Source organism: Solanum verrucosum, unplaced genomic scaffold, assembly GCF_900185275.1.
Source record: "Solanum verrucosum unplaced genomic scaffold, falcon-dt-bn FXZP01000130.1, whole genome shotgun sequence".
In the NCBI taxonomy this organism is placed as follows: Eukaryota; Viridiplantae; Streptophyta; class Magnoliopsida; order Solanales; family Solanaceae; genus Solanum; species Solanum verrucosum.
This window is the reverse complement of record NW_026020341.1, coordinates 927,499-943,613: the sequence shown is the minus strand read 5'-3', so window position 1 is coordinate 943,613 and position 16,115 is coordinate 927,499. Positions and strand designations below refer to the sequence as shown.

At 34.3% G+C, this 16,115-nt stretch overlaps 1 protein-coding gene across 1 annotated transcript; it reads right to left on the bottom strand.

Moving 5' to 3' along the window:
* Positions 1–4,375: 4,375 nt before the first annotated feature.
* LOC125837315 (carbon catabolite repressor protein 4 homolog 1-like) lies at positions 4,376–15,471 on the bottom strand. The gene is made up of 12 exons (XM_049516459.1): positions 14,910–15,471; positions 8,977–9,700; positions 8,565–8,651; positions 8,413–8,496; positions 8,230–8,316; positions 8,053–8,139; positions 5,847–5,900; positions 5,678–5,769; positions 5,426–5,540; positions 5,097–5,244; positions 4,790–4,941; positions 4,376–4,696 (listed from the first exon to the last, which is right to left on the bottom strand). Exons 1-11 carry the CDS (start codon positions 15,065–15,067, stop codon positions 4,796–4,798), a joined length of 1,782 nt encoding a protein of 593 aa, XP_049372416.1. The 5' UTR covers positions 15,068–15,471; the 3' UTR covers positions 4,376–4,696; positions 4,790–4,795.
* Positions 15,472–16,115: the final 644 nt, after the last annotated feature.

Sequence of the window (16,115 nt, the reverse complement as noted above, 5' to 3'; positions counted from 1 at the left end):
GGAAGAAGTAGCAATTAACAGATAAGCATCACCTTTTTTCTCAACACTACACTCTCCAATAAATGTATTATCATCTTCATAAAAGAGATTTTCATCCTGTCAGAAAGTGTGTCATCACACCCTAGTAGATTCCCAAATAAATGGTAGCCTTCAAGAGTGGATACACTTCCAACATTATAAGGCATTTCACTATGCGCACTCTCATGAGTTATGTCATCATCAAACAAGAGAACTTCCTTATACAGACATTCTACCTCAAGATTCTCTTGAAAAAAACAATAAATGGTGTTAAAGTCTAAGGATTCATTTAAATCATAAATACCAACCCTAGGTGGACACAAATCAATCTTTCTAGAAGAATTGACTTGGCCATCAATAGGATTAACTAGTGTAGAATCACTTTTATCACATGACAATGTACCCTCATTCAAGCTACAACTGCCAAAACTAGGTGGAATCAAATCGACCTTACTAGAAGAGTCAATCTGGTCATCTTTAGAATCAACTAGTGTCACCTCACTCACAACAAGGATATAATCATAACACAACAAGGTGCTATCAAGAACATCACAAGGTAAAGACTTATTATGCTCACATATTAACAAGATATCATTTACACTAAATTGGATACTAGCCACGCAATGATGTTCCATGTTCAAGGAAGTGTACTAAGAGTTAGAATTGATACTTTGTACCTCATAGGAAGAAGTGTCTTCACCTTGGTTATCAACATTGGAAAACATATTCCCATTTTGAGGTTCTTCGCTAGGATTTATTCCAAGGACACCTACAAAATCATTAAAGCAACTAGAAAAAGAAATTTTTCCCACATCTAATTTCACCCCACACAACCTCTCATTTTTCCCACACTAGAGTTGTCTCATTTCACATCCTAATTATTCATCTTAATATTTTGCCTCAAAATTTTATGGGAGTTAGGAAAAGTACCAAGGAATCCCTGTGAAGGGTTAGAAGATCCCTTCAAGTCTTACTTTAATTTTGATGCACAACTCCTTTGGTTTAAATATCACAAGCAGTAGCTTGCTTTGTTTCCAAAAGCAACTCCTTAGGCTCAAGTTCATGATGAGTAGCTTATTTCCCTTGCACCATAGATTTGACATTTTCAAACATCCGTAAGCAATCATCAAAATCTTACTTCAATATGGTGAAGATAAATCTACCTCACAACTTCCATTTCAATCTAGATTCCACTAAAAGGATTCATAAGACCTATGGGAGAAAGTATTTTATCTCACATAGCCATCATAACAATGGTACGAAGAAGTATGAGAACCTTTATATTAACAATGGAATACACCATGTCACGACCCAAAGTATATCCTAGGCATAACATGATGTATAGAACCCAAAGAGGCCCTATACGAGCCACTTGCATACATCATGTAAGATAATAGAAATAACGATTTCAATGAAATAGTCTTATATCATAAAAGAGTTTAACAAAGTGGGGGTGTGAAGAAGAGATGTGGGGGGGGTGGGGTGTAAGCAGTGCCGACTCTTGCTTGATAAATTTAAGGTACATGCAAATTGGGGGCCTCAAATTTTCATCAAGAAAAAATTATGTGTTAATTTTTTTAATTAAAAAATAATTATTTTTACTTAAAAAGTATAATTTTAAACAAATTATATTATTTTATTATTTTTAACGCCAATCAAATAGAAGAAATTAAGAAAACATTATTTTGTATGTTTACATTCTCTTCGCTAACACTCGTATTATTAATCTTTTTAAAATTATTTTGCACTTTCTTTTTAATTTTTTTTTTTATAAGTTAGAGTAATACACTGTCAAAAATATAAATTAATAGTCGAAAAAATTCAACAAAGTGACTTACAATTTTTCTTTTTTTTGTTTCTTCTTAAATATTCAAGTTATACATAAACATATTAAAGTAGGGTTATAACTTATACCAAGTTATCAATTTCTTGTATCAGATTTTATGGTTCTAATTCGTATCTTTATGTAAAGTTTGTCAACTTATTACTTATAGTATTATGTTAACAATTTATATAATGATTGCCTCAGCAAAAGAATATTTTTCAATGTTGAATTGATAAAATATTACTTAAAATTAATAATTAAAAACGATATTCGAAAAAAAATATTTGAAGAAAAGATATCAAGTAATAATTTGCACTTAAAAAGTTTAATTTAAAAAAATAAAATACTATATTTGAAATTTATATAGATTTAAGGCCTCAATTAAAATTTCATTTGAGGCCTCAAATTACGTTGAGCCGCCCCTGGGTGTAAGTAAGATTTTGATTTTTTAAATTTTTTTTACTTTTATAATTATTTGACACGCATGATTTTGTGTTTTGTTTTATTATTTTGCCATGTCAACTTTAGGGGGTAAATAAATTCATTTTTAAATAGTAAAGGTGTGTAATAGATCGTCATGATAGTTAAAGCGTGTAACTAACTTTTCGGGACAATTTCAAGAGGGAATATATGCCTTGTCCCTTCATTTGAGTCCAAACTCAAACCGTTTACACTACATTTAATACTTTGAGTAGGTTCAGGTTATGACTGTGACTGGTAGTAGTTATATTTAGCTTAGGCTATGAGTCAGTTGATATGAGACAAGTTGAGTAAGATGGTTAGTTTGTGGAACATAATAAGTGGGTAGCCATGAAACTATGATTAGCTATAGCATTTTTCATGTCCTGAGCATAGATTATGATTATCTATAGCAACTTATTATATTCAATCTCTTCACCTAACTTTTTGGAAGAGATTGTTGTGTTAGATGCGCCACCACATTTTGTTAGCAACACCCTTGAAGATGACCGAACAGGGAAGCAAAGAAAAAGGACTATCTCAGCTTTCTCTAGTAATCGTATTAGTTTAGATAGTAGTAACGTAGGTAACTCTAATGTTTTGTATCCGTCACTCTCTACTTTTTTGTGTAATATGCACCCTCTAGTTAGGATTGAGCCTACGGCTCCCAATCCCTGTACCAATGTAATCTAGTAATATATGTAATATCTTTGTTTACAAAAAATTTTAAAAAAAAAACACTTGATGTGAAGTGCTACGTACTGTCAAGACTAATATTTTCAGTTTATGGTCTATGTTGAACTCTTATATTTTTGTTTTAATTTCCTTGTGCATTTATATTATGAATGAATGAATGAACTAGCTATATTGTGATATTCTTTTATTAGCATATTTTACTAAGATACTGACTTGTCACATCCTTTTCGGTCAAATAATTCATAAAGAATTTTTAATGATTAATAGATAAAGCATATGCTATGTTACACTATAACTGTATTTTCACTTTTCTATATTCATCTTAACTTTGTGATTACTTGTATACATATCTAATTAAGGTCTATAATCTAGAATGTCTATTACTTTGTATTCAATTGTTTTTTGTTGCTTTCTTTTTCTTTTGTGTTGTATATGACCATGGTTGTTGTACAAGCATAAGCATTAAAATATTTGTCAAATATTGTATTGGCTTTTTGTTAGTTCAATTGTCAAGTCACTAACAAAGTAGTTATTGCTAGGGCTGCTTATCGGATTGATCGGACGGATAATTTCGCTTAACGATTTGGCATATCGGATATCGATTTTTAGATTCACTAATCCGCTACCCAACCTATAAGATACCGGTTGGGTAACAAATTAGCAACTATCAGATGGTTATTGAATAGTGTATCGACTAACCTCTAATCTCTATGGTACCTTTTTTTCGACTAATATACCTTACAAAAAGATGACTTTTAAGCAGTAATAAGATCAAATGGATAAATTGATTTAGATTTTCAACTGGTTATCCCATTTACATTATCCAGTGAAAGCACTTTGCCAATGACTTGATTAATTGCGACGTACTTTTCATGTGCATAGCATTAGTGCTTTTCCAAGTTTTAGGTTTTAATGACTTTCATAAAATTTTAATTCGTTTATCTAACAATCCAATACCAATAAGCCAATTTTGTGATTAGCTTATCGGCCACAATTCAGTTTTAAACACCCCTGGTTATTACATTCAAGACTATAAATATATAAAAAACTTTTGTTCCTCAAAAACACATTTCAATAATCTGATGTGAAATAATGTTAATACAACCTGTTCCTTTCGTTGTATTAAGATTAGTTTACGATGTCAATTATATTATATTAATCATATACGCAGAAACATGTAAATCAGACATTTCCCCTGGCTGATCAAATCAAATCAATATATGTATATGCCCATTCTCATTTCTTAAAACTGACTCTCTGTTACAACTCAGGATTTTCAGCCCAGTAATGCACAAATAAAAGAGTCTGCGACCAGAATTTCCAATCAACCTTCATGATAAAAATCAATTATCGACCACACAGAGCAAAAGTCATGGGGAAATTAAATCCACAACACTGAACCACTTTTCTTCCTCTGCCCCTAAACTTCTGTCTATGCAAGTCTCTAACTCTATTCTAACTGTGCTTTTATTCTAAAGAACATACATTGATGCAAATTTCCACTGACTTTTCAAAATTTTAAAAACTATCTATGTGATGATAAGGTAACATAATACAAGGATCAACTGCTATCCCACCACAGACACCGAAAAAAGAAGGCAGGGGGCCATATCATCAGCTACTATTCTTACAATGACTTATATTTGTCCTTTGGATTGTTTTGTGCTTCTATTTTCAAGTTCATCCCTCAAGCAAGACCTGCACCAAAATGAACAATTGTAACAAAATACAACAATGGTGAACAAGCAAAATATGTATTTAAACTAAAATCAACAGAAACAAATTGCATACCCATTGTCAGCGCCTAGTTCTAGGCTTGCAGCGAAACCCAGCTAAGAGTGCTATATGATCAGACGACCACTCTGGAGAAGGAAGTGCTGTGTCTTTTCTCAAGCTTTCCTCATCCAAGAGCTCTAACAACGATTCAACAGTTACAGAGTCGGCTGAAAGCACATATTCAAACCATCACACAAACCAGTCTAACCACAATTCTATATATAGGTACAATTAAATATAGTTATGACCACATGCAGAAACATAAAAATGGAATATAAGTCACTAATGTAAAATATCTCAAGACAGAACCATGCAATCATACCAGAATAGAATATATAATCAAGAGTCCCAAAATGATCTCTGGTGCAGCTTGTAAACAAAGGTTCGTTCGTGCCGGGATCAAGCTTCCTCCGTTTCTGATCTAGTCCAGGAACCACAGGTATTCGGGCAAAGGATGTGTAAGCACTTACCTGTACAGATATATACCAATATAACCAATATAGTCACAGAGCTTATTTAGTCTTCTCAATGATGGAGTCTAATACAAAAATATATATGTGCTCAGGAACGGTAGGGACATGGGGAAGCAAACATATCTACTATGAAAGACAATGGGGAATAGGAGCTTTCTAAAGTCACTGAAGTGGATACCAATGGCAGTTGATGCGTTAACTTTGTGGCTGGACGCAAAATACCAAGAGGGTCCACTGCTAACTCTGGATGCATTGGATCAACTTTCCCCATTGCAACAAGTGCATGAGGAGCACTGCATTGCCAAGAGCTTTTATCAGTAATGTTACTGTTCCAGCCTGATTTTTGCATAAAATGAGGAAGCAATAGAGGTACAACTCTCAACACTGCCAATGAGAGAACATGCAATTATAAATCAAGAAAAACATGGACCTTCCAGGAGCTGAATTAAAATCGCCACAGAGCAGCATAGGAATGTCAGCACTAGCAGCAATTTTCTCTAGTCCTTTTAAAAGTGTGTGAACCTAAATGCAAACAAATTGCCAATCAAGTTTCAAGACTGAGATAAAATGAACAATTTAATTTGTTATCCAATAGTAACCTGCCAAAGTCTGACATCCTTTAACTCTTGATGAACATTTACATGTGTGTTAGCCTGCATTCAGAAATGAAGGAATGTATTCAGTAGGTGCGCTAGCAGAAGAATATTTTCACCAATATTTAAGTGAGTCCATAAGAGATTCATAAGAAAAACTTTTGGTTGCTCCAACTTTCAAAATAGCATGCTGGAGACTGCTGCCTAGGCACAATACAAAATCTTGTAATAAAGAAAAGTTTTCGCCAGATCAATTGAGTTCATGTTAACAACAGCATGGTAAAACTCTTACTAAAAGGAACTAGTTCTAACATTGACCTCCTTAGAAGAACAAAGATTCAAAGCCTTATTATTTTCTCCAGGCATCTAAGTTAAGTTACCAATATAGCAGCTGAATACCAGTTATTTCCCATGGTACTTCATCAATGATACCACAATCACAGTTAACAATACGTCATGGATAGGGAAGAATGGAAACACAAGTAAAAAAGGCAGGTGGTACAACATAACGCATTTTAAGGTAGAGAAGAGGAGCCAGAGTCTGATAAGGCTTTGGTTTGTGTCAGCTTATCACAACATGAGGTCCGCGTGAACTAGGACTGTTTCATGAAAAGGAACAGACATATTTGAGATAAGCTCAAAATTGCCTATTGGCAGGGAAGAGATTTGACATTTTAAAGCATCTTGTTGTCAGTTACTTAATTCAGATCTGATATCACTCTCACCAATTACCAATGCCCCAGATGCACAAAGAAAATGAAAAAGGAAAGGGCAAATGTGTGTGTGAGAGAGCATAATTTCATTTCCACCATGTGATCTGAAACCAAAGGGAGGAGTAACTTATGAAGCAAGCTATGCAGGAGGTGGCATTCTTTCAGGGGTTGCTCCAAAATTAGCAGTTTATGTTAAAGATTGTTCTTGCTTTTCCCAATAGAATTAAATGATTGAAGATCATTCTTTCTTAACTTGCATATTCCCAGAACTGTTGTACTTCACTCCTAGAGGGTATGGAGAAAAGCAAATTAAGAATAAACTAACAATCCTTTTAAATAGTCCTATTTACTAGCTAGAGTTGTCTTACTACCCCCTCAACTATTAGTCGAGATATTTTGCATGTCTGCTATCCTTTATTTTAAGAAGATGGAGATTCTTCTTTAATTCTAGAGATCAGGATACTTTCAAATATGTCAAACTGATATCACTTTAGAAACCTAAGAGTATGATGAACACGTCTCCAAAGGACACAAATCTACAATAGTTCAAGGGCCTTCAACTACCCCCTCAACTATTAGTCGAGATATTTTGCAAGTCTACTATCCTTTATTTTAAGATGGAGATTCTTCTTTAATTCTAGAGATCAGGATACTTTCAAATATATCAAACTGATATCACTTTTAAAATGTAAGAGTATGATGAACACGTCTCCAAAGGACACAAATTTACAATAGTTCAAGGGCCTTCAACTCTGTCAACCAGAACCTATTATGAAGATGCCTATCGGTCAAAACATAAAATAAAGATACAGGCAGCAAAAGGACATGCAATATTGCCAAATAGTACTTCACTCGAAAGGAAAACATGAGACCTACAGCTGATCATAAACATAAAAACGTGAAATCTTCTGCAGATCATAAACATTAAACCGTGAAATCTTCTGCAGATCATAAACATTAAACCGTGAAATCTTCTGCAGATCATAAACATTAAAACATGAAACCTTCTGCAAATCATAAACATTCAACATGAAACCTTCTGCAGATTATAAACGTTCTTAACCTAAAGAACCTACACTGAAGCAAATATAAGCACTAGGCAAACTATCTTCATTTAAATGACTTGTACTCATTTATAGACCCTTGGGAATAATATTTCCAGGTCAGATGCAAAAGTTTCCACTATTAGATTCTGTTTTGACAATTTCATTTGTCGTTTCTAGAAATTTCAAGTCTTGGGACTATCTAGATTCGTCAATACAGTTTCTTTAATCTTAATATAGATGACACAGAAAGGTGCTCTTGACAGTAAGAAAAATGAAACAATACAATGAAAATCATAGAGAAAACAGCATGTCAAAAGCACAGGCAACTTGAAATAATAGTAAAATGGTTGCTGCACGACAATGGAAGTGGCTGAGTTTATTCCAGAGATGTACAGAACAGAACACAGAAGTTAACTCTAAACGGAAACGTGAAAGGAGCACCAGGTTCCTTACCACACAAACAAGTTGACGCTTCCCAGGGTTGTCAACCCCCTGGTTATTGAACTTTGCTTCCAGAACCACAATAAGTGCAATATTATCCTGTCAAGCACACACTAGTGAGATATAAGCCCAGTCCTGAATGAAAATCGTCATAAGCCAACAAGGAAAGTGACAAATTCGGCAAGATACCTTCAGCAAACGATTTAATGCGGTCTTCTTTTGGGCGCTGGGTACTAAGGCTTCAGTCAAAGATTGAGCAGCTTTGTTGAACTCAACCTGCAACAAGCGCATACGAAGATTCTTGTTACAATATCAATGCACAAATTGTGTTATTAGTAAATCCCTTCTCAGGAACATACTGTGCTTCCATACCTCATATTTTTTAACATGTGCGAATCTATCTCGGCGGAAAAATGTGGCACAACCATCAACGGTGTTGATATTCCCACTGAACACCTGCATAAAGAAAAAGTGTCATTAGAAATCAAAAACTTTCAGATGAAAACACACTATGCACCACAAACCTCAGTTGTTTTTCTTTTGAACAAAGCTTGATAACCATGTTTGTCCAGCTCAGGAGCAAAGAATTCTTCAAAGTGATCACTCTGAACCTGATAATGGAAGCATACAAGCACTAAGATACGGGTATTTATAATTCCATAGGCAATTCACAAGATCATTTTTAACATGACAACATACTGGTAAGTACAAACATCTACACTTGAAGAAAAAGAAATTCTTTAAGCTAAAGTAGCTGATTATGCAGGCATCAAATTCACAAATTCAGTCCTCTAAATTGCAATATAGAAGTAAGAAGCGACCTCCTGAATAGCATGAAAAGATTTTTCATACCTACTGGTACTTTAATTCAAAAGATTCAACAAAATCACCTAAACAATTACATATTAAAATTTTAGCTGATGTCATAGGAGGTACCTCTTGGAGGCAAACAATGTCTGCACGGTAGCCAACTATTTCACGCAATAGATTTTGTCTCCGGTAAGTCCAAGCAAGAGCCCAAGAGGGGCAATAACTGTACAATTCATTTGTTGCATATGCATCAGACAGAATGTTGTATGAGAGCACAGTAAAAGTTCCTGAAGATGATAAACGACTATCTAAGTCCAGATGCAGTGGTATATCAACTCCACTAACTGAAATCAAGCGACGTGGAGTAGGAGATGGAGCAGGAATCACTCGAGACATCATGGTACTAGCATTTCCAACAGATAATTTTGTTTCTGCATTGATGATAGCACATTCAAATTTAAGGGTGTGACCAATATCATCTGCAGATGGGGTGTAAGTTTTAGAGCGTCCAACTTCAAACCAGGTTTCACCACCATTTCTTTGACTTACTACTACAGGATATAAAGGTGTTGTTCCATTTGTCAAGCTACCGCTTGATTGCGAAGAAATCAAGCTTGTATTAACACCAGATCCTGTATTTTCCTCATTTCCATTTGCATTCACAGCACTAGCAGCACGTTCATGCAGAAGACGATGATGCTGCCATGCATCTGAGAAACATTTTGGGGAGCAATGGTAACTCTTGGCAACAGGGATTTTGGCCTTCACACATGCAAGGCACTGCAGCGTAGCTTGCTCAGATGGATGGATGCTGCACATGGCAACATTTTTATCACTTTGTATTCGGTACCTGCAAAAAACGAAGAATTATCAAACAAGTAATGAAAAAGGAATTCAATAGATATTGCTTTTCTTGGCAGCAAGGAGAAATGACAGCTCAAATCACATCTTTATAGTGGAGAAAAGTATCAATTCAGTTAAAGAGCCAAATAGCCAGTGTCAGAGTCAAACTGACACTATTAGTCAAGCAATAATTTCCATGATATCAACTATAAAATATGGAACCCCAGGAAGCAATCCAGTACCCACATGTGGTTGATTTCTAAGCAGTTTCCTCGGTGCCCAAATGTGGTTGACTGTTTCTGGGATTTTGTGAATTTGTTTATATGACCGAAAAATCGTTCTGGAGCCAACCAATCATAGCCTTTGAAGCTAGGGGATGGGTCCACCCTCTACCCTTCTACACCTAAATACTGGACTAAGTTCGGTTAGTTCAGGGCTTGGACTTGTGACTAGATACAAGTACCTCAACAATTGCAAAATGAACTAACCCCTGGGGGAAAAAAGAAATTCATACTTTAAAAAACAAGGACTTTGGAAGCATACATATTTCCATATTACATATACACTACGTGATATAAAATCTTGAGGAATAAACCATCTTAACATAGACATATAGGCCTGATAGCAATTAGAAACGCACTTCAATACATATATATATATATATATATATGCATTTGAAGGTTTTAATTCAAATTTAACAACTTTTCTTATACAGTGCTTCAAATGGGAACTGTGTCATCCATCTGAACAGGACAACTGAATGAATGCCACTGACCAGTGTGACCGGTTGATTAGTGGCCATTCATAATATCCTAAACATTAAACATATTTTTTGATAGATTCCTAATCATTAACATATTCATCCACAACATCTACATAATTCTCTGACTGCAGTTTTTATTTAGTGTCTCTTTCTGCAAGACAAAATTCATGGCCGGCATTGCATACATCTTAATAATAGCTTTTAAGCACTTTTGGAGTGTTCGGATATCAAAAGAAGTGCTTATGAGCACTTTTTTGAAATGAAAAGACAAAAATAAGCCAAAAGTCATAAGTTAGAAATTCTAACTTAAGGCTTTTGGCTTATAAGTCAAAAGCATTAAGCACATCCAAACAGGCTCATAGTGTCTTATAAGCAAATTGTTTTTCTGTTTATTGACTTCATACTTGTGTACATAAATAATGATTTCACACGTCAACAAAAAGATGGAAACCAACAAGCTGCAACACACTAAGCCCACATAGGGACTTTCCTTAATAGGTGCACCTATGGCAATTGCACAAAAATAGAGATGCACATTTATTTTAGGTCAACTCAAGGAAATATAAAAATTAATTCTCCAAAGTTTAAATGAAGAAACAAAAATGAGCAATATTTTAAACATTCTACAGTTACGAAATTCCAAGGGCCAAAAACTTTTTAAAATGGTGCACAGTACCGTGTTCTATCATTAATATATGAAGTAACTTTTATTGATCTTTTTCTCCCACCACCAAAATTCAATTACTTATTTGCAGTTCTTCAATAAAGAAAAAAAAATCTGCAGTTATCCAAGTCTTCCTTCACGATCTACCATGTCATTTGTGTCATATACCTGCACCTAATGCTTACACCAACAATGCTAGAACATATTCAGATGGTAACATGTCTACCAACTATTATAAACATAAACCACCTGATCTTATGATGAGTATCTTTTAATGCAAAAGATAAATTTAAAAGAAAGTTAATGAGATATAGGATACAAATATTATTAAGAGAAGATCATAAAAATGTTACTTTCTTCTTTAGCTTTTTTTTATCTAAGTTGCTCAGACTTGAGTGTGGGTATCCGATACGGGTGCGGATCTAGAGGTCGGATCCTCTATGATCTAAATTATAAGATTCGGGGATATGGATCCATGTATGGATACGGGTGCTAGGATTCAGCTAAAAATAATTCAAATATCTAAAAATAGAGTTATAAAGCCTAAATTATGAGATATTATGTGAAAAAGTTGAGGAGACAATATTGATCAAGAGGGGTCATCAAAAAAAATATTGATCAAGAGGAGTTTCTGAAAGGAGATAAAAGGAAAGGGAGCGACAATAGAAACTTAAATATACAAGGTATTTCATTTTCTTCAATTTCACCTTACTTTTTATTTCGATTACAGAAATCATTGATTCTGTCCAAAATTACTCACTCAAATTTGGTCAAAATACCAAAACCCATTGACCAGATCAGATACGGTCCCACACCCACATCGTATCGACATGGGTGTGGCACCGAAAGTGAAGAGTCCGAGCAACTTAGATTTTTATAACCAAGAAACCCGAGTAGCTGGAACACGGTTCCTTTTCTTTTTGTTTGTGACAACGAAAATGTTACATTATGTATTGCTTGTTTAGCTATTTAGATCATAAGAGCCTATCTGGGAACTTGACACTAGGATAAGATCTAGTGATCTAATCAATCGTACTTCTCTATGTTTTATTTCAGATCTAGTTCAATTCAATTTGTATGGATGTAATAAGGATTTCATCTTGTCTGTGGCAGATCTACTCATCTGGCTAGATTATTGTAATAAAATGGAAAAGATGATATTTAAGTATACAACCTAATATTTATGGAAGTACATATAAAAATAGACCCTTTTGCTGATTAAATTGCGAAACTCTATCAATTGTTCAGTCGTTAAATTTTAAATTTAGGAATTATGCAGACATGTACTACAACATATAGAAAAGTTCCACAAGTCAAAGGTCATTAAAGAAGAATAAAAATGCATAGTTCCTCTAAAGGTTATTATGTCATGTCGTCCAGACCATCCACTAATGCATGGAAGCTTTTGATAAGTCGAATGCGTGGAATTCTTTCAATCCAATTTAGTACATGCACAATACCAAAAAAAGGGAAATTCCAGTTACATCATCTATCATATTTCATCGACAAAAAGGATCACGTCGTACAAATAAAGTCATGATTCCTTCAGAAAAGGATTATGCCCTTGAACAATGGAAATCAGTTTTTGGATTATGTTAGCTCCTCAAGTCCTGTCTTGGGAGGTAGACTAACACTAATAAACTCAGTTCTAGATGCTCTTCCTACATATATGTTATCTATCGTCCATGTAACTCAGTCAGTAGTCCAAAGGTTGGACAAAATCAAAAACTTCATGTGACAAGTCAATAAGGAAAAAAAAGAATTTCACTTGGTCTAATAGAACATCATCAGAAGCAAGAAACATGGTGGATTAGGGTATCAAGAACCTCAAAAACCAAAGCAAAGCTCTTAGGGTGAAGTGGCTATGGTCTATGGAGGTACCATCAGGAGGACCAAGCCTTCGGGTACAGGGTGATTAAGAGCAAGTATGAGGAATTGAACAAATGGGTAACTAAAGTGGATAATACTCCCTATTGTGTTGGCCTCTGAAAATCTATTAGAGTCTTCTGGCCTTTCCCCAGTAATCAGTCAAATGTCAAGGTTTAAAATGGCAGAAAAACAGTTTTTGGGCTAATAAATGGATGGGTGTTGAGAGCCTCAAAGATCTTTTTCCAGATATCATTGCTTTGGGCCTTTGGCTCAACATCAAGATGAGATTGTTGCTGGAATGTAGTCACAACAAGGTTGGGATTTGGTCCTTAAAAGAAACTTGAATGGCTAGGAGATTCCCAGAATGATAGAACTTTATAAGTTACAGGAGAGTTTTCAAAGAACACAGATAGGTGAGGATTTATTTATGGGGTCACAACAAGGATGGGATTTGGTCATTCAGATATTTCTTCAGTGAGATGATACACATAAGATATTCATAGTTTTATCCTGCTTTGAAGAAAATCAAAGTTCGACCTCAGATTATGTTAGTTCCCTGCAAGTACCAAGAGATCTTAACTAGTGTTATAGGAGAGTCAGATACTTTCCTAAAATACACATGATGTGGTATGTCGCACCATATATTTACCTCTATATTTTACATAACTATTAGTCATAAACCAAAATTAATTCCTAAAGCTAAGAAAAGAATGACTCTACCCTGTTTTTCTTATTAATTGATATGGTTTATTCATTAATTTCTTCTTTCTTTACTTGGGTTGATGCACTTGAGCCGAGTATCTTTCGAAAACAGTCCTTCTACATCCACGAGGTAGTGGTAAGGTCTGTGTACACTCTAAGCTCCCCAGACCCACTTAGTGGGATTTCAGTGGGTATGTTGTTGTTGTAAGCTAAGACAAAAAATGAAGTTAAGCTTTGCCACAAATGTCTAGATGTCTTTCTGCCAAAGGGGACTCTGGGCTATAGCAAATCAAACAACTTGAAGTAGGATTTCCTTCATTAGATCAAATACACATCAAATGCTCCTATGGCTAAATAGAACAACTTAATTTTACCTCCTGACGTGAATCAGTCCCATCAGAGACGTGAATCAGTCCCATCAGAGCTCTATTTTCTTTTCTTTTTTTAAAATAGGAAATGGTCCTACCATAGATTGTGAAAGTAGATGCACCTAACATCATTATGGTATTTTGTCACAGCTTATCAAGCCTCAACACATTTCCAATTATACCCTGGTCAAACTTTTCAAATGATTATTTGAAGGATTGGGTTGGGGGTTTGGAGGAAGGGAGGGCAGATTCTACAATACATTTTTTATAATGGACCAACTTGCATGCACCACAAGTATTTTGCAGGTACTTGCTATCTCCCACTAGCACAAGTGTTGGGTAACTTTGCCCGCAGAAAATTAGTCAAATGGGAAGAAATCACCTAGTATATTTTTTGTCTTTATTGAGATCTAATGGAGTTTTCAATACATATCTGGTTGTAATCATATTTCTTGAATGAAAGATAAGGAGCAATTTAAAAAATATCTACAGAGATACTGCTTTCTTCCAGAGCATATAACATTCATTCTACTAGTTCAAACTGACTAAAGCCACTCTTGCAAGTAGACTCACAGTCACAACCGTAAACTATCATTGCCAATTTGAGAGGAATTAAATGGAAACCAATGATCATCATCTCCTTGGAAAAATACAGCGAACAACTAAATATAATGTCATTCATGAGCCGCAACAAAACTTTATAAACCAAAAACAGAAGGTTTAACAAAAGAAAATGAGGAAGTCACCAAACATTCTACAAGAAAATCAGTTCAATCCATAGATTATACTCATTCCTCTGATTGAAAAATAATCAAATGAATATAAAGAAGTAGAAGAAGAAGAAACTAACCACTTATATCTCAAGAAGCAGCCGTAAATAGGGGCGGATTCAGGGATATCATCAGAAATGAGTAATGAATCAGGACAACGCAACAAAACATAGGGGGTAAGTTCACAGCCTACTATGGGAATGTCAGACGGGAGATGCACCCGCACCACACTCAGCATTGTTCTCCTTCCTGAAAAATATTGAAGTTAACGCACTCTTTTCTTTTTCTCAACACAACTGCAACTTCTCCTAGTACTAAGTTTAAGTGAGAACAATCCAAGATATATTGGAGATGCGGCGTATCCGCCATTCAACAGACTTCTGCACCAATCGCCAGTCTTCTTTGCCCTCAATATCACCAACAGAAAATAGTATATAATATCACCAACACAAAATTTGGATTAAAATCGAAGAGATCTTCAATGAAAATGGAAATGAGGACAAACTACAGAGAAATCAATGAAGATTCAAATTGTTGTTAAGAGACAAATAGAAAACTTTAGAGAGAGGAGGGGAGAATCGATTGATTGGATGTGATTTTAGGGTTTTACAAACGGAGAGAGAGGAGGGAAGACACTAGTCTCAGCTTTTCTAATTTTCTATATATATATATATATATATATTAAAAAATAGTTAAAAGCCCTTAAATTTGGCATAATTTATTGGAAAAACTACAAGATATAGCAAACATCAATATATATTTAAGATAAATAGCTATAATTTACTTATTTTATATTATATGGATATAATTAATGAAGAACTACAAGATATAGCAAACATCAATATATATTTAAGATAAATAGCTATAATTTACTTATTTTATATTATATGGATATAATTAAATATGAAATAGCAAAGTTAATTTACTAAACATGAATAATCATTTCTTTTCAATTTTATATGTATATTAACAAAAATTAAATAGCAAAGTAATTAGTACACGCCTAATTAATTATGTTAGGCATGTCTTACGGTGTTGGTTTTCATGTTTATCCTCTTCAATGTTTTCTCTTTCAATATTCATATATCATCGATATTTTTTTTTCAAAAATCCTTCCGATATTCACTAACCTTTTGCATGATTGTAGGAGTGATTTTTGTGATTCATCTTCATTAAGTATATTCTAATTACATTTTTTCTTGTTTTAATAAAGATTATATTTGTATACATCTATTTCATCTATTTTCATAGGGTTTCAATTGAAGATTTTTTTCATTACAATGATG

Bases quoted from the DNA above. Each gene is read 5' to 3' on its own strand.
- LOC125837315 (XM_049516459.1), bottom strand. From the start codon at position 15,067: ATGCTGAGTGTGGTGCGGGTGCATCTCCCGTCTGACATTCCCATAGTA. The intron at 8,317-8,412 runs GTATGGAAGCAC...CGCTTGTTGCAG, and splicing joins CACATGTTAAAAAATATGAG to GTTGAGTTCAACAAAGCTGC. The intron at 5,541-5,677 runs GTCCATGTTTTT...TTGGCAATGCAG, and splicing joins TTTAATTCAGCTCCTGGAAG to TGCTCCTCATGCACTTGTTG.